This window comes from Nansenia antarctica (assembly GCF_963989245.1).
Source record: "Nansenia antarctica genome assembly, chromosome: 4".
NCBI classification, from domain to species: domain Eukaryota; kingdom Metazoa; phylum Chordata; class Actinopteri; order Argentiniformes; family Microstomatidae; genus Nansenia; species Nansenia antarctica.
Genome location: NC_137689.1, coordinates 22,693,610 through 22,710,560, shown reverse-complemented (window position 1 = coordinate 22,710,560; position 16,951 = coordinate 22,693,610). Strand labels below are relative to the sequence as shown.

General features: G+C 40.8%; 2 protein-coding genes across 2 annotated transcripts; one reads left to right on the top strand and one right to left on the bottom strand.

The window, feature by feature from the left end:
* Positions 1 to 363: 363 nt before the first annotated feature.
* LOC308155231 (interferon regulatory factor 2-binding protein 1-like) lies at positions 364 to 3,328 on the top strand. Its single transcript, XM_080528507.1, has 2 exons — positions 364 to 2,274; positions 2,399 to 3,328. Exon 1 carries the CDS (start codon positions 453 to 455, stop codon positions 2,247 to 2,249), a length of 1,797 nt encoding a protein of 598 aa, XP_080384633.1. The 5' UTR covers positions 364 to 452; the 3' UTR covers positions 2,250 to 2,274; positions 2,399 to 3,328.
* A 206-nt stretch (positions 3,329 to 3,534) lies between these two features.
* micu2 (mitochondrial calcium uptake 2) lies at positions 3,535 to 11,880 on the bottom strand. The gene is made up of 12 exons (XM_080528391.1): positions 11,672 to 11,880; positions 10,718 to 10,847; positions 10,496 to 10,527; positions 10,328 to 10,403; positions 10,080 to 10,127; positions 9,487 to 9,569; positions 7,572 to 7,622; positions 7,211 to 7,308; positions 6,902 to 7,073; positions 4,859 to 4,967; positions 4,558 to 4,715; positions 3,535 to 4,140 (listed from the first exon to the last, which is right to left on the bottom strand). The coding sequence occupies exons 1-12, from the start codon at positions 11,867 to 11,869 to the stop codon at positions 4,039 to 4,041; spliced, it is 1,257 nt and encodes a 418-aa protein (XP_080384517.1). The 5' UTR covers positions 11,870 to 11,880; the 3' UTR covers positions 3,535 to 4,038.
* Positions 11,881 to 16,951: the final 5,071 nt, after the last annotated feature.

Here is a 16,951-nt window from a genome sequence, read left to right as displayed (position 1 = left end):
CAGAGATTGCTACATTTGGTTTACTACGATGTTTATGTTCGAATCATCATATGCATTCGTCACGTAACATGCTGAAGTGTGTTTGACAACTGTGAGAGTTTGAACACAATCACACGCTGGCTGCGGGTGGTATACTTCGGTTCACATTTTTTTTAGGAAACCGATTCAACTACAGTTCCCAGAATCCACAGGGAGCTCTGCGTAGGTGTATCCGGTGTCCTCGACACATTGTACTTCCTCCCAGGCAGACCGACACGGACAGCCCCGAGAAAGAAAACGTCGCTAACTTTAAAAAGCGAAAATCAACAAAAACGTTTCGAGCTCAGTTTCATCCGTTACAACATATCCGAGGCATGTGGTTCGAAGTAGCTGAATATTAAATAATCCTTGAAAACCAAAGACTGAAACGCGTTGGCCGCTCAAGAAAGTTTGTACGAGGGCCTGTAAACAACATGTCCTCCGCCTCGCAGGCATCCTCCAGACGGCAATGGTGCTACCTCTGCGATCTGCCCAAGATGCCGTGGGCCATGCTCTGGGAGTTCAGCGAGGCAGTGTGCCGGGGATGCGTTAACTACGACGGAGCAGACAGGATTGAGGTCCTCATCGAGACGGCTAGGCAGCTGAAGAGTACCCATGGGGTTTTAGACGGCAGGTCCCCTGGCCCGCAGCAGGGCAAACCCACCTCAGGTGGGCCTATAGAAGGAGGGAGGCAGCATGCAGAGCGTTTAGACAGGGGGAGGGGAGAGTATGGTGTCTCCCCTCGCCTCCCCAATGGTCTGCACAGAGCTGAGGATGTGAGTATGTCAGAGGTAAGCAGGCAGAGTCCCAATACTAGACGGGCAATGGCTGGACCTGCTTTACATGGGACCATACCCCATGCATTGATAGCCCAGGGGTTAGTTGGGACTCCTCATGGCTTGTTGGCCCCAGTTTCAGGCTCCCGAGCTGGAGGCCCCTCTCTGGTTGTCTCCTCTGGCCCTATAATGGGTGATGTTGGGAGGCGGCAGGCAGCATCAGCCATGTCATTGGGTGTGGGGGCTGGCGCCTCAGCTCTGGTTGGTCTGGAGGCAGGAGTCTGGAGGAATGGGGAGGTTATGGCTGAGCTCGCTGAGAGTGCTAGGAGTCGGGCCGAGGGCTGGCCAAACCGCCCCAAAGCAGTGCGGGACGTCCTGGTGACCCTCTGTGGCTGTGCCCCCTTCAGTGTGCGCTTCAGGAAAGACCACAATCTGGTGGGACGCATCCTAGCTTTCGATGCAGGGACTGGTCCTGAATTTGAGCTGAAGATGTTTGTGGAGTACACAAGTGGCTCTGGAATTGTCTTCTCTGGAATCCCAGAGCTTGTCAGGCAGATGTTCCGTGACTCAGCCAAAGACGCAGGTAAAGCGGTGAACTCTGGACTGCGCTATGTGGAATATGAGAGGCGGCAGGGTGCTGGGGACTGGCGTGCACTCACAGAGCTCCTGAGTGACGGCGTGCGCTTGTTTAAGGAGCCTCCCATGCCAGAGGTGCTACCACAGTCTTACCCCGACACAGGGATGTCGATGGCGCCTGCGGGCCGCTCAGCACCTCCAAAAAGCACCACGAGGCGACGCAAAGCATCCCCGGGGTCAGAGAACGGAGAGGGTGAAGGGAGGTCCATGGGAGATCACCCAGGAACCAGGGACCCCTGGCCCAGAGGTGCATACCCAGGGATGGAGCCCCTCTCTGGTATGTCCAATCCCCAGGAGGGCCCGCCCCGCTCACACAGCCAGCCCTCGCCCATCTCAGCGCTCATGGGAGTGGCTGACAGCCTGAGCTCCAGCCAGATGTCCAGAGACGGCCCCAGCATGTCTGCAGCCCACTCCTCTGGAGCAGGGCGTCCCACCAGCGGCAGCCCTTCCTCAGCCTCCGCAGCAGTCTCCCAGGCAGCCATGGGGCAGGGGGCCAACGCAGGGGGGCCGAGCACCACCGCCGCGGGGGAGTCTGGTAGTGGCCCCTCTGGTGCTCTCCTCTGCTGCACCCTCTGCAGAGAGCGTCTGGAGGACACTCACTTTGTCCAGTGCCCCTCTGTCCCACACCACAAATTCTGCTTCCCCTGCACACGTGGGTCCATCCGCAGCCAGGGCCCTGGAGGGGAAGTGTACTGCCCCAGCGGAGAGCGCTGTCCCCTGGCTGGGTCCACCGTGCCCTGGGCCTTCATGCAGGGAGAGATCTCCACCATCCTGGCTGGAGACGGTGATGTGACAGTGAAGAAGGAAAACGACCCCTGACCCTTTGGCCTAATGGAGGTGAAAGGTGAGACTAACAACATAGCTCTTTAATTAGCCCAATACATTTTCTGTAGAGCTGTTTGTGGTAATAGTTGTGGCAGTTTCTTCTCACGAAAAGGTTTTTAAATAATTCTCCTATTCCTCCACAGCGGATCAAACAACTTTTATGGCACTTCCCTGATCTATCTCACCTGGAGGTCAATTTAGCGGCAGGTCATCACATGTGCCTCTACGGTGCAGCAAGCAACAGAACTTCCATGAAATCCGGACGGCAACAGCATCACCTTTAACAAGGAGGCAACAGAATCACCTTTTGAAGAGGGGGCCACATGTCAGTCTGTTTGGGCTGGGCTCACCTGCAGGGGTTAGTAGTACAATTAAACTAGAGAAAGTCCTACAGAAATCATTCTCCCAACGCAGCAGAGGCCAGAGGCCACAGGCTGGTCATGAGGCCTTGTTTTAAAAGCCCAGGATTGAAAGCACAGGTCTGTTAGTTCAAATGACAATCTCAGCGTTTCATATGTGTTTCTATATATTATATTACAAATATTTAGTTGCATACTGTCATACAAGTGAACGATACCAATATTGATAGTAAATGGGGTGTCAGACCCATGCAATTATTTGGACAGAAAAACAAGATTGTTCAAAATATGGCAAAACCAGTAGGTCCTTAAAGCAAAGGTTTGAAAAATTGTAATCACACAGGTCTCCTATGTATGCTCCTTTATTACATATTGTATGTCAAAAATGTGAATTTACTTTCAATGGCTATGTAATTTCTATTTTTGATACAATACAAATTTATATGTATGAGTTTATAGTAAGTGATGAGAAGACCAAAGATGGCTTCGTGCTATATGTAATTTTACTGTATTGTAGCTTATGTATGCTGTATTCACTGATAACCTTTGGCATCAGTCACTCTGTTTCCTCCATCTACCACAGAAGTAAGCTGGTTGGTTTTGTCTCTCTAATATTTTCTTTCTGAATTCCTCTCAAATATATATAAGGTAATAAGATAATTAGCATCACATGCTTCAATCATGGTTAACCCACATACTCAAATGTGATCTTAAAGGGTCAACTATAATAAATTACAGAATAGTTGTTGATGTTGTGATTTTTCTTGTCTGGCTGGCTCTTTCTGATGGTGTGATTTCATGTCTGCTTGAATGGGACTGGTAATTAGTCATTTTCCTTCCTTGTAGACACTGCAGCTTTTCTGTTATGTAAAAAAAAAAATGCCACAAATTTCACAGAAACCAGGTAAAATGTTGCTCTTCTTGGGTCATTTATTTTTTTAATACAATCATACAGTTCTGATAAGACACCCACACTATTCCTATCTGCGTGACTTTTTCTTTTAGCATTTTAAGAAATCTAAATTAAATTCCAAATGATACCACAGTAAAACCAGCTCAGTCTGTAAACATGCTGAATTTCAGCAGCAAGAGAGTATAAAAATGCAAACATTACTGAAAAACACAGACAGTGTATATGCATTTTATATTAAGATATGCATAGACTTGTATAAAGCACACCCTGTGAACGTGTAAACAAAAGCCACACCCATAGATCATGTACTATTTCACCACAAAGTAAACAAAACATGGATACGTGATTCCTTGACATGAATGAAAGGGAAACCTGAAAATCATTGTATGTGGTATATCCCTTACATGATGTGGTTTAGTTTCTGGGTTTATTTAGACCACATTACCATCATTCACCAGTGGTCAGCCCTCTGTGTTTTACACAGGGTCTCCCCAGCCAACAGCATGGATCCTCAGAAGGGGCTCCCTGTGTCTCGGAGGGCCTCTTGTGCTCCCTTCAGAGTTTCCCTCTTCACACACTTCCAATAACCCTTGAGGCCCTGCTGGGGCTGCACCTGAGGATATATGGACATCACAAAGTTATGAATAAAACAGACATGGAAAACAAAAAAATTCCACCCACATTTAATTGAGACCGTAGGAATGAGAGTTGGAGTAGACAGAGAAGTAGACAGACAAGATGACAACGGAATATTTCCATCCCAAGCAGTCAAGGGGTGTAAATGAACTCAGGGACGGGAGCAATCATGTTGCATTGTGATTATTATAATTATTATGTTGCACCACACTCCGGCTTGAAAACAGGAATTTTGATCCAATTTACTTGGTATGGCACCATTTAAAAATTGTCCAATCATGCCTCAACTGCATTGTAATTTTTCCTATTCAGCCAATTGCAACAAGCAATTGTCAATATTGATTGCAACCAATGTGTCAATCCAGTAGATGAATTAGATAAATTAGACCCATACCTTCAACCCTCGCAGAACTCTGTCTTCCATCACTCCGATGAACTCATTTTGACTCAGGCAGTTATCACCGTCCAGATCAAAGATCTTAAACACAGTGTCCAGCACGTTCTCTGACAGATCATGGCCTGTCGCAATCTTCACAGCTCGCTTAAACTGGACTGCAAAAGAATGGTCGGGAAATGTTAAGTGTATTTAGGTTGAAGTGATTAAATTAGTGTTTGAAGTAAAACGTCTTTCTGGATGTTGTTTCATATCATATTCTACTTCTTTGTGAAATAAAAACACAGTCGAAGGAAATTACCCATTCCTATTGGACGGTTGGATTCACTTATCATTTTCACAGAGAAGGCAAAATCCTCCAGATTGTTGGTGAAGAGACAGAAAGCTTTGAACTCATCAAATGTGATGCTCTAAAAGAGAATAGAAACAAACAGTTTTAATCACAAAATGAAATTACAGCACATGTGCAAAGTGACATAGTAGTTCATCATTTAGGGGGCAAGGACATATGTATTGTCCAATCCAGGGGTACACTGAAATGAAAATTCTTGGCCAAAGCCGAAATTAAGGAAACACTTGGTCGAATACCAAGTGGGTACCAGCAGTTTTTCATTAATTGTTCCATTGCTTAAATTAAATACATTTAGCTTTTTATTCATGCTTGTATGCTTATTCATTAGAGGTGCAACGGTTCAGTATGAACCTCGGTTTTTGGGCCACGGTTTCGGTACGTGTTTTGTGCACAAGGAGAAAAGAACAATTATAAATAGCCTACATGGGGTTTATATATAATGTTACTTTATTTTGCTTATACTTATGGAACTTTAACATTCAGACACATTCCAGAATATGACTGGTATGTTATAATATAAAGTATAATATAAAAAATATAAACAAAAATTAAATAGAACACTTTCAAATATAAAACATTTTTATAAAACACTTTCAAATGTAAAAGTGCCTCTTACGCCCAAATTACACTGGCTGTGTTACTTCAGCGGCACGTGTGCGTGGACTTTTTGTCGCGCCTTCCCTACTGCCCACGTTTTTGTTACGGCTCTACTGCGGAGCTGCTACTGCCAGCCCTATCTTTGTACATTGAGTTTGCCCTTGATAATGGCCATCAATAATATAATGTTTAATTTCACTTCATTATAAATTGTTCTGGGTTCAGTCTCTGCTGTCATGAAAAGTGAAACGGTTATAAGCAGAACCCAGTCACACACACACAGACAGGGAGACACAGAGAGAAGCAAAGAGAAAGTGTGAATGTGTCTGTGTGTGTGAGCGAGAGAGAGAATGGGAGAAAGAGTAGTAAAATTTATTCAGAGCATGAGCATTTCCACAGGAATGTTATTGGTTTTAATATTTCGCAATTGTGCCAACGACATGTCATTTCACGCGACTTTGATCGCAACATAAGCAAGATGGAAATGTATACTGTCACAATGTTGCTGTGGCAAGAGAATACCTAACTACCAAATAGAGAGAGAGAGAGGGGGAGAAATCATTGGAAAAATACTGCCTGATGTTCTTTTATTAACATAATATAATTATAGCCTACATGGGGTTTCTGCTTTGAAACAGATAGCGGAAGTGTTGATTCCAAAAAATATATATACATATTTACAGATGTAGACATTGAATTTGTAATCTATGTTGCTGGTTAAGATCATTTTCACGTCGGCCTCACACGTGAAAAATAGGCGAAACTCCGCCTCTATAGCGAGAGGAGGAGGAGCCAGCATGAGAGTGCCTCTCACACGGCATATATGGCTGCTCTAATCCGGTAACATGGGCGCCTAACATGGGAGCCATGGGCGGAATGTGCCTCTCATTGTCATTCAGAGAACAGATGCCAAACTGCCGACATGTTTGCTGTAATTATATGACTTGGCAGTAGGCAGTCATCACTCAATGCTCGTCTCATTCACAGAACAGCATGGGTTGCTTGCACTGTTTGATTGCGTCATCAAAAAAACATTGTATTTGGTAAACATTCGGTCTTTTCACACATTTGACCGAATAATTTCGGTGGCCGAATTTCGTGCATCCCTAGTGCAGTGTAAATGTATACATACTGTAAAAATACATACTGAAACAAAAGTATATTCATCATATCACTTGTTAACTATTCATTTACATTTAAATTCAATTTATTTATGCATTTTTACAGATGCCTTATTCCACAGCGACTTACAATCAATACATTTGACTAAGTGAATCATCTATCCAGCAGTCATAGCAGGAAAAAGTAATCTATGCTCAGGCCTGGGGCCATTGGCAGTCGTCGTGCTAGAAGAAGAAAGATAATTACTATTATTTATTTGTTTTTCTGTATTACCTGGCCAGCAGGAATTCTCTTCCTCATGTTCTCCCAATAGGCCTCGTTGTCTTCCTCGTTGGTGTAGTGCAGCAGCCACTCTGCAAAATCCTCCCTCCTCATGGTGTCCATGCCCCTCGAAAACTGCAGGAACTCCATCTCGTGCACCTCAGACTGCAGGTCCTCCATGAAGCTAATAGAGGAGGACAGTGAGGGTCAAATGAAGCAGATCAATACATGATTCCAAGGAGGATAAGAGATGCCAGTAAAGTAGAAATTAAAGTAGCAAATTTAGGTGACTATGGTAAAAGCAAACCACAGACATTGTACCTTTTAAAGCCCATGTACTGAAGCTTGTTTTCTCCATTTCGTCCAAAGAAGAACGCCTGCAGTGTAGTGTTCACACCATCCCCCTCAGTGACTGGTTTCTGTAAGATGACATCAAGTTTCAACACTTCTTGACGTTGTTATTACTACAAGTCGATTCATGCATGAACTATGAGTAAACATGATCATTCTCCCTTTAGTGCACAATGGTTTACAAGGTCATGAAATAACAGTTTTTGCCAGGCTAAAAGCTTTCAAAGATATTTGTTAAGACCATTCAATTCATAACATGTTGTACAGTACATCACTAATGACTCCCCCCCCCCCCCCCAATAAAGAAAGTAAATGGCTTGTGTTGACTCACGTCGATGACTCCTTCCATGGGAACTTTTCTTTTCCCAATGATTTTCTTAAGCTTTGGCATGAAAGAAAACAGCCTCAATTATTCCCTTGCAATATATTGCCAAAAGTTTTTAAAAAAACAGAATATTTGCCACTATGACTTGTTATGCAGGGAAGAACTGATTAAATTAACACACACACACCAGGGTTTCCGTTAGAAAAAATTGCCGCCGGACATCGTGTCCGGGAAGATTTCGATTTACCGGACAAACGTGATATATTCCGGTCACCATATTAAAATATATATATTTTTTTTTTTTTCAAAATCATATTTTTTTTCATCCCGCTCTCAGCACTCGGTGAGAGACACCTTATCATTTCGCGTCGTCTGTAGAGAACGGGGATTGGATGATTTACGATTGGATACCGGCAGCGTGTGACGTGTGAAAAAATCGTGGAAGTGACAGTCGGCGGCGGAGACATGGCAGATGTGTGACCTTGCCCTCCCCAAGGCGACTTCGGTCCGCAGTTTTAATTCGGTTACAGGCACACTGGAGAATACAGGGATTTTTTAAAATAGAAGGAATCAGAATGTGAACTTTAGCGAATTGTATTCAAATTGTGCTTAGAGGGAATTATTTTCACCGGACATTTATGTCCGACGAGTTTTCAATTTGTCGGACTTCAACAAATTTTACCGGACAAAGACCGGTAATTGCCGGTTAACGGAAACCCTGACACACACACACACACATACATACATAAACACACATACATACATAAACACACATACATACCTCTTATTCATCTGAACAATCCAATAAATGTCAGCAATAACAGAGAACGTTTTATTAATAAAAAGCTTACAAAGTACCAATTGCATGTCCCATTTTTAATGCAAAACCAGAGAAGTAAGAAGAAAGAGCTAACAATGGTCCATGAGCCAAGCCAAACTAACACCAGTGGTGCATAACATGCTGACATGCAGTACAGACTTGACCTCTTCATCACAGTAACAACATTCCAGAGGAATCTAACTCTACTCCTGTGGGGTATTCCATCAACATTGCTAAGGAAAAGCCAGGCTTATTTTTAATAAATCTCACAAAACTTAAAATAAATGGAAAAAAGAAAGAGAAATAATCCCATTTTTTTTAATACATCTTGTGAAATTTATCATAATAACCCTGGATTTTCCTTTAGCAACGTTGTTGGAATTACCCCCCTGGTTGGCCCAGTGTAGCTGATATCCACACCAGCTTGCTCTCAATTAGACAATCTACAGAACAGTACAAGATTCTAAAGGTCAAGGGTGTCATTGTTTTTTTAGATCAACCAATTGAGACTGGTGCTGATAGTGCATCTAAACACACATGGCACACGAAGAGCAGACTTGATGTAAAGGCAACAGAACATTTCAATTGGCTCTCTACCTTTTATGCAGCATCCTTCTCTTAAAATGTAGCTGTTGGTATTGCAATACCATCACATCACTTCATTTGTAGTGTGAAATAAAGAAATTGATCATACCATATATATATATATATATATATATGCAGATGACATATTACTTGTATTACTACATGTATTACTTAACATAAAAAATAAATTTTAAAATATTCCTTTCGGCCCGCTCTATCATAATTGCTGGAGTATTATGGCTATAGTTATCATGATAAAGTGTTATAATGTCTTTATACATACCTCCAACTACTCATACAAATCCCCCAAAATGTTTTCAAGAAACTAGTGTAATATCTAGACATTTTGGAATAGGGATACTCCTAATTTCATAATTTACACAAGTCGGACATAACAGTGTAGATACTTGATACAGAGAAGATACAGGTGATATACAAGCCTATATCAGACTGAATACATTAGAATAAATAATGAAACTCCATTCCATCTCTAGAAGAACCTAATAAAATACATACCTTGAGAAACTCCTTTTTGTCCACCTGCTCATTGCCATCAACATCAAGCATTTTGAAAGCTATATGAAATCCTATGCGTGGCTCTGAAATAACACAATGCATCTTAAATAACAAAATACATCACATGCTTCTCTGGATGCTGCCTGAGAACAGAACAATGACAAGCAGGGATCACTGTCCACTCAACAAGATAAAGAGCAGTGTCTGCTGGGGGGGCAAATACTGTTGCTTATTATGTTTACATACCACAACACTGACACTGCACTACATCTTGGAGGGCATAGAAGATTCCACAAACTCAAAGTAATGACATTCAACATTCTTTCCTGACCTATTCTATGGATTAGAAAACACAGAAACCTGTACGTGTCAACACAGTAGCGTATACCATGCCCAATAATACCATGTACCATGCCATGAAACTCTGTACTGTGCATGCAGACAAATGCCTGATATCATCACCACACGCACTACTGTGGCCTTGTCTTATCAACCCTACTTCCACAGGGAAGCTGATGATTAGAGGATGCTGGTGGTCCACCATGCAGGGCAGATTCAGACAAGACATGCGTTATGTTGGGTCTGTAACTTACTGGTCAGAATCGTCAGCAGGAACAGGTACTCTGTGTAGGATATCAGACCTGCGAGTGACAAAGAATTCTCTATCACATAGGGAATTATGTGAATCTGAAGATTCAAGTGATCATGGTAAAAAAAAAAAATATATATATATATATATATAATGTCTAAAGCATCACTGCCCAGCACTTCAGACCCTTGAATTTTGATAGAGAACAAAGCTCTTATCATAAGATGTGTATTGGTGAGGTGTTGAATATACCATGGTCTCCGAAGTTTCTAAACAAGCAGCTGCCTGCTTCTGCTTGGGAGGCAGCGAGCAGCATTTCATCCACCTCCTACAAGTATCATGACAAACAAAGACATAAAAACCAAAGCATGAAAATACATTCAATTACATGATCTACAAAGAAATGATGCAAACACTCACCTTTTTGGTTAACACTTTTTTGTTCAACTTGCCTACAAGAATAAGAAAACGAAAAAAAGAACATCATGCTGGCATTAAGGTTCATCACACACATAAACTTGTCTATATCAACATACTTTAATGTGACCACAACTCTGTGGCCACACATTCAACATTTTGCAGCATGGACAGGACCTGATTCATTCTATTTCTATGGACAGGACACTCATCATAGCTTCTTACGGTCAACATTCTCCAGCATCACAGAAAAGAGGAAGTCCCTTGGTGTCATGTAGGGCTCCTGCTCGTACATCATTGAGGAAAACTGGTTGAAGCGTTTCCGTCTGGCTGACACTTGGGTCACTGAGGTTTCCTAAAAACAGCGGCGGTAGAACACACATGAGAGCATAGCTGCATCTCGGTTATTGATACATACGTATATGCAGTGGCGGACTCAGGGTGTTTGAAGGGCAGGGGCGAAAACATGGGACCCCATCAGTGCACACAAGTTTAGACCATTGGAAGGGCAGCCAATAGGGCACATCCTCTAATTTTGCCACTCAAAAGGGCACTTTAGGCACGTTTTTTCAACTGTGGGGGCACATGGTCAAGTTTAGACCATTGGAGGGGCACCAATAGGGTACGTCCTCTCATTTTCGCCACTCAAAAGGGCACTTAAGAGACGTTTTTCAGAGTCCGCCAGTGCATATATGGCTCATAGTCTAGAGCAAATATTAGGCTGTCTGTGTGACTAGAGTAACCTCCCCTTGCCTACTCATTAGCACGAACAGCCGTTAGAGGTCACTGGTTTACAAACGACATGAAACAGCGACCACTAGCGACTGTTCGGGCTACCTCCTCATATGCACTGATAGGCTTTGACACAGGTGACAGTCAATGCAAATGGGCAGAGTATGTACTGTAGATTTGCTTTCACTTGTCAATGTTCTAGCATCTGCACCAGCCTACATGTTAGGAGTGAGCTTGCCTGCTTCACCCCACACCAACATCGACGCCCACACCAACACAACATGCGTCATGCAGGTAAAGACTAAATTATTGTGCAAGACCATCAGGAGTCAGGACGAATGACAATGTTACTCCACTGACACTCCTGCCACTCTCTGTCGATAATTAGTTTAGCTCTCTCGTTAGGATAGCTAACTAGCTAACGTTAGCTGACTACCGGTACTTTACCTTTTCCTCCTTAGCGTGAACGGTGAAGGGCAGCAACTTCCTGCTCGGTTCATAGTGAGAACATATTAGTCCGGTTCCGACAAGAGACCCCAAAATACCGGTCCCCAGAGCACGATGAAGCGTCAAACCTCTGTTTAGCCACGGCCTCTTCAAAAAGTTTTTCAAGACAACAACACCAATCCTACCCCAGCTGGCCATTTTCCTAAACTTCTGTCGCCTATCTTTTTAAATCGGTCACACCCACTAAAGCAAGCTGCAACCTCAAAGGATTGTGGGATATGTAGTGTATGGATCTTATGGGGTTTTTAATTTCTATTACAGTTTTTTTCTCTATCGCTTTAACACGTTTTCTCAAAGCATAGCTCATTTTCTCTTAACTCTTAACACAAATCCCAAAACTCACACACAAAACCCTAAACTCTCTTGCAAAAGCAAACACTGCATTCAAAATAATGTTTTGTCTTCTCAAAATGAAATGTTGCCGTCAAATGAAATGACACCCACACACCATCAAATGAATAGACACAGACCAACACTGATGTGCACAATGGAAAACACTATGATCAGTGGAAAACAGTACTATGATAAGATTATCAGGAGGCCTTTTGCATTTTCAGTGTTACACTACATTACGTACAGTAGCCTGTTATAAACTGTTATGTTTTCATACTCAAATATAAAACAAGACAAGAATATAACTTTTTTTATATATATATTCTGAAATACTGTACACATCTCAGCAATGACAGTTGGATTTGTAAAGTGTTCTTCATACAGAACAAACAATAGAAAAAAGAAAATAAGCCTTCTGCATAATACTCTACAGTCTACACAAAGGCCACAAGACCTCGTCGACATCACAGACAATGTTCTCCCTGGCCAAGCAAAGGGGAAAGTATCGCCTAGCATGACGAATCCAGCCCTGATATACTTCAGATATATTTCAACACATGAGAGCTCACCATTGGCCCTTTTATTGCTAAAGCTATGATTGCTAATTGAAAAGCAATCTCAAAACTCAAAATGAGTGATAAGCAAGAAATGTGTTTGTCACTGTGAATAATTGGTGCGAGATCAAATACACCAGTTTCAGGTTTTGGTCATTGTGTTTGATGTTCTAATGTTAGTGTTAAAGCGATAGAGGAAAAACTGTAAGACATTTCACAATATGATATGTTGTTTTGAAATACCACAGAAATGTTCCATGTTTTCTTCTGTATGGTGTCGTATGCAGCACATTACAAGCATTTTCTCCCTACAGATGATAGCTGACAGGGGTACCCAAATGAAGACAAGTGGATTGTTTGATGTAAAGACAGGAGTATGTGTCCAGCTGTTTGATATTGTACTATTTTACATACATTATTTCAGCGATTGTGTATCTGTACACTCCCAACAAAAAACACATAATGTTCTAACAATGTAGCCAACAAGAAAATTACTTAATAAATGTTTTCCAGATGGTTTGAACGGTCTAGGGAAGGCATTGGTTATTATCTACACATTCTGATGAAGAGAGAGGGATTGCTGCTTCATCGTTGGGTGGAGAGGAGGATGCAAGATCAACTCTCTCTGAAATCAAGACTGTGAAACAGTGCATAAAGTGTTGTAATTTCTAAATGGTGAAACCAGTATGTACACAAATACCATCAAATGAAAGCTGAGCATCTCTATTTTAACCTCAGTTATTGTTTGATTTCCAATCCAAACTGTGGTTGAAACTGTCAACAGCCAGTCCTTGCACGTTCGGTAATTAATTTGGAAATGTGCAGCAATATAATAAAAAAGACAGTGGCAATATTAAGGGATGAACAGAGTTTATGAGACAATACCATATTTCATATTTCAACAGACAGATATTGGCAGATGTTACTCCAGTCTATTTAATTAACAAATCAGAATTAAAATTTACATTCTTAAAAGACATACATTGAGTTGTGCAGACTTTGTGCAATACTGTATACATGTATATTTCTTATAGACCCTGCGTCACCACTAGCGTTTTACACTGTGCAATGGGGCAGTGCTTTAGTGCAAAACAAAAGTTGCATGAATTCTTATTTTTCACATCATCAATATGTCCACTCACACCTCTCTTGAAAACTGCAAGTAGCTCAGATGAGTTTCAGCATTTCATTGATCCGCTATGAGGGGGCTACAGAATACAGCATAAAAATGTTATTTGTACCAACATACTGTACATAAGCAAATATTTCAAGCTTACTGATCAGAAGCGTTAATACCTCTAACAGAAACACAGTTTTTAAAAGACCAGCCCTTCAGTTGACGTCTATCATTGCTAACTCACTTAGTTGTCAGAGCTACAGTATGATATGTGATTCTCACTATTCCCAGGTGGCTTTATGAATACTAGAAGGTATGGAAGACACAAATAATTTATTTTCTTCTTACAAAAACATAAAACAGTTGAAGTCTTTTACATAACAATACAATTTTGCCTAGATAAAGGTGTCATGACACCTGACATATGCAGTCATGACACTTGAAACTTGCTCCATGTGATAAATGCACAAAAACATTTGGAAGTTTGAATTAGAGCATGGGGCATGTCGCTGGTCTTATGAATTAAGTCCATGAATTCAAACATGTTATATGACGCTAATTGATGATTATGTATGACGGTCTTATAATGATAGTATCTATACCCCCTAAAATCAAGAGCTTTGACATCCAGTCCACACCTGTCTCAAGAGCTGTACTCTCTGGCAATGGGTTTTGGGGTAAAGGGTCAGTCAAGAAAAGATATATATTTTTAATTCTAACACAGGGAACTCTTAACATTCTCTATTCAATCAAGCATATTGACTTTCAGTTTAAAACATTTAATTCAACATCAGGAATTTCTGCATTTCCCTTATACTGTACTACTACAGTATCCAGATCAGTTATCTACTCATCTGTGGCTGTTGATGATGACCTTTCAAAACTCTCATTTTCACACCTCTGTATCAAGCATACACCAATGTTCACGTCAATGTTGCATCAGCAAGTAAGGAGGTTTACATAGAGAAATGTCATAGCAGCAAGGTTTAGGTATTGTAAAGGTACACTTTAACATTTTATCAGAGGCAAGGAAAACACAATATCAGCCATGAGGTCCAGTGCTTTACGCTGCCTGATTTCTGTGTGTTTAATAGGTAATTGCCAAATAAAACATCCTGTATCTGATATTGATACAAACTGATTTGTTTTATCATGTGATGATGTTTTTTTCTGCTCTGTAAATGAACACTTTAATTGACAATACAGTAGGCTACACTTGCAATGGGCAAAGCAATACCTCCCCCTTTACACAGAAGAAAACAATAAATTATCTCATAGTATTTAAGTAATAATAATGTATTGCAATGAAAGGCTGACTGCTACAGTAAGTGCAAATAAATCGTTTTAGGTATCAAGTCACTTCTTAAAGCCTACATAGGGGAGTTTAGCATGAAATTGCACCTTATGTTAACCACTTTTTACAGCTTGTCATTTGTGTGGGGGAAACATAATGTACACCTCATGAAATATTAATGTCACACCAATAGTTAAGTGTGTTAAATGTGTCTAACCAACAAGTTGCAGTTAAGATGCATTACTGCTACTTGCATCACAACACTATAATGCCTTAAGTCAATGAATGCCAGTATTTGCATCCTGAGTCAAATGAACTCTATTGTGACTCCAGTGAGGTCATTTTTTAATTAATGTACTGGTTATCGATCTTATGAGAATAAGGCTTGAGGTTTCACTATTACTTACAGAAATTTGGTTGTAGACCACTTTACGCAGGGAGGTGCATTTTGTAAGACCCATAATGTGGAACATTCTAGATAATGCCTGACCTGTAAACATACTCAAAAGTAGCCCATTTGAAAAGATTGATTCTTAAAAAATATGCTATAGCAATTTATGTAAAAATGAATGGAAGGATGGTTTTCTATTTATCTTTGAAGTCACAGCCCAAGAGTCACAGCTTAAACATGTGTAGCCTGGATACCAGTCTAACCACAGCTTCATAGTTGCCAAATAAACTAGAATTCAGGCTAGTTCCTTGTTAGTTGTTATCCAAGCCAGTTAGCCAGAGGAAGTTAATGTAGTGTTTCCCTCGCAACAGGACTGTTTTTGAAATAATCAATTTGCTAGACAGTATCTATCTAACTACTAATAGAAAAAAGTCTTCTGTTGGTAGCAAACCCGTATGACCAATTAAATGAAAAACACACATACTGTATACAGTACAGAAACAATCACGGTACCTACTGTATGTCCTGCACTCTCTTCTCCTGTAACATGTATGTTAAATGTAACTAGATATTGGTGTACTACACTACCCTTAAATAGTGGCTCCTAATTTGCATATTTTTCATTTAAATGGAATAAACAGCAATATTGTAATTGACAGATGTTTTTCCCTATATTAATTTTTGTATATTAATACAACTGTTTTCATCTTGACCCACTTCAGTCCAGAGAACTGTTTTATTAGAGCATAAAATGTATTGGTATACATACAAATATATATATACAAATGTATGACTAGATCATGACAATTTGACATAAATCTCCTCTGACTGAACATTTTCAATACATTTTTTATCTCAAAATGAAAGAAAACACAGAAGGAGAATCATTTATATCTTCAGGGGTCAACTAATTTTGACATTACTACTATATTTCACCAGTGAAACCATTACAATCCCTATCAAATATTGCGGCAATATAATAAAAACAGCAATGAGGTTATACTGCTTCTATGCTTTCATAACAGACCTTTCTCTGGTTTGTCCCAAAAACATATTCTCTTATTCTCATGCGTTCTGTTGAGATAAAAGATCGATTTAAGATCACTAAGGATAAGCCTTTGTGTCTTTCCTCTTTTTGAGAAGGGCACCATGTTGGCATATTTTCATTCTTTTCACATGAAATTATTGCACTGCCGAATTCAAGACTGGTCAACTACTCAAGACCAAACATGAAGGCATAAATGTAAAGGGTGCACTGTACAACGTATGACATGCCACGGTTTGATTTAAGTAGTGTATAGATCTATACACAGCATGGCACCTCAAGAGGGTTAAGTTGGGCATCACCTCCTTGAATAGAACTCTTAGGGTTATTGAGTTGACCTTTTCTCCAGGTATGGGCCTGAGCACAATTAATCCAAAAGATAAAAAAGAGAAACATGTGTTGATTAATTCAATTAATTAAAGTGGGAAATACCAGCATTCCATCATGAAAACATGATTCAGAGATAGCAATGTGATGGGTTTAAAT

What these genes read in the sequence shown, in the direction of transcription:
- micu2 (XM_080528391.1), bottom strand. Translation starts at nt 11,869, where the DNA reads ATGGCCAGCTGGGGTAGGATTGGTGTTGTTGTCTTGAAAAACTTTTTG. An exon ending in GATGCTGGAGAATGTTGACC is followed by an intron (nt 10,528 to 10,717) that starts GTAAGAAGCTAT and finishes TTATTCTTGTAG; the next exon opens with GCAAGTTGAACAAAAAAGTG. An exon ending in AAAAAGTGTTAACCAAAAAG is followed by an intron (nt 10,404 to 10,495) that starts GTGAGTGTTTGC and finishes TGATACTTGTAG; the next exon opens with GAGGTGGATGAAATGCTGCT.
- LOC308155231 (XM_080528507.1), top strand. Translation starts at nt 453, where the DNA reads ATGTCCTCCGCCTCGCAGGCATCCTCCAGACGGCAATGGTGCTACCTC.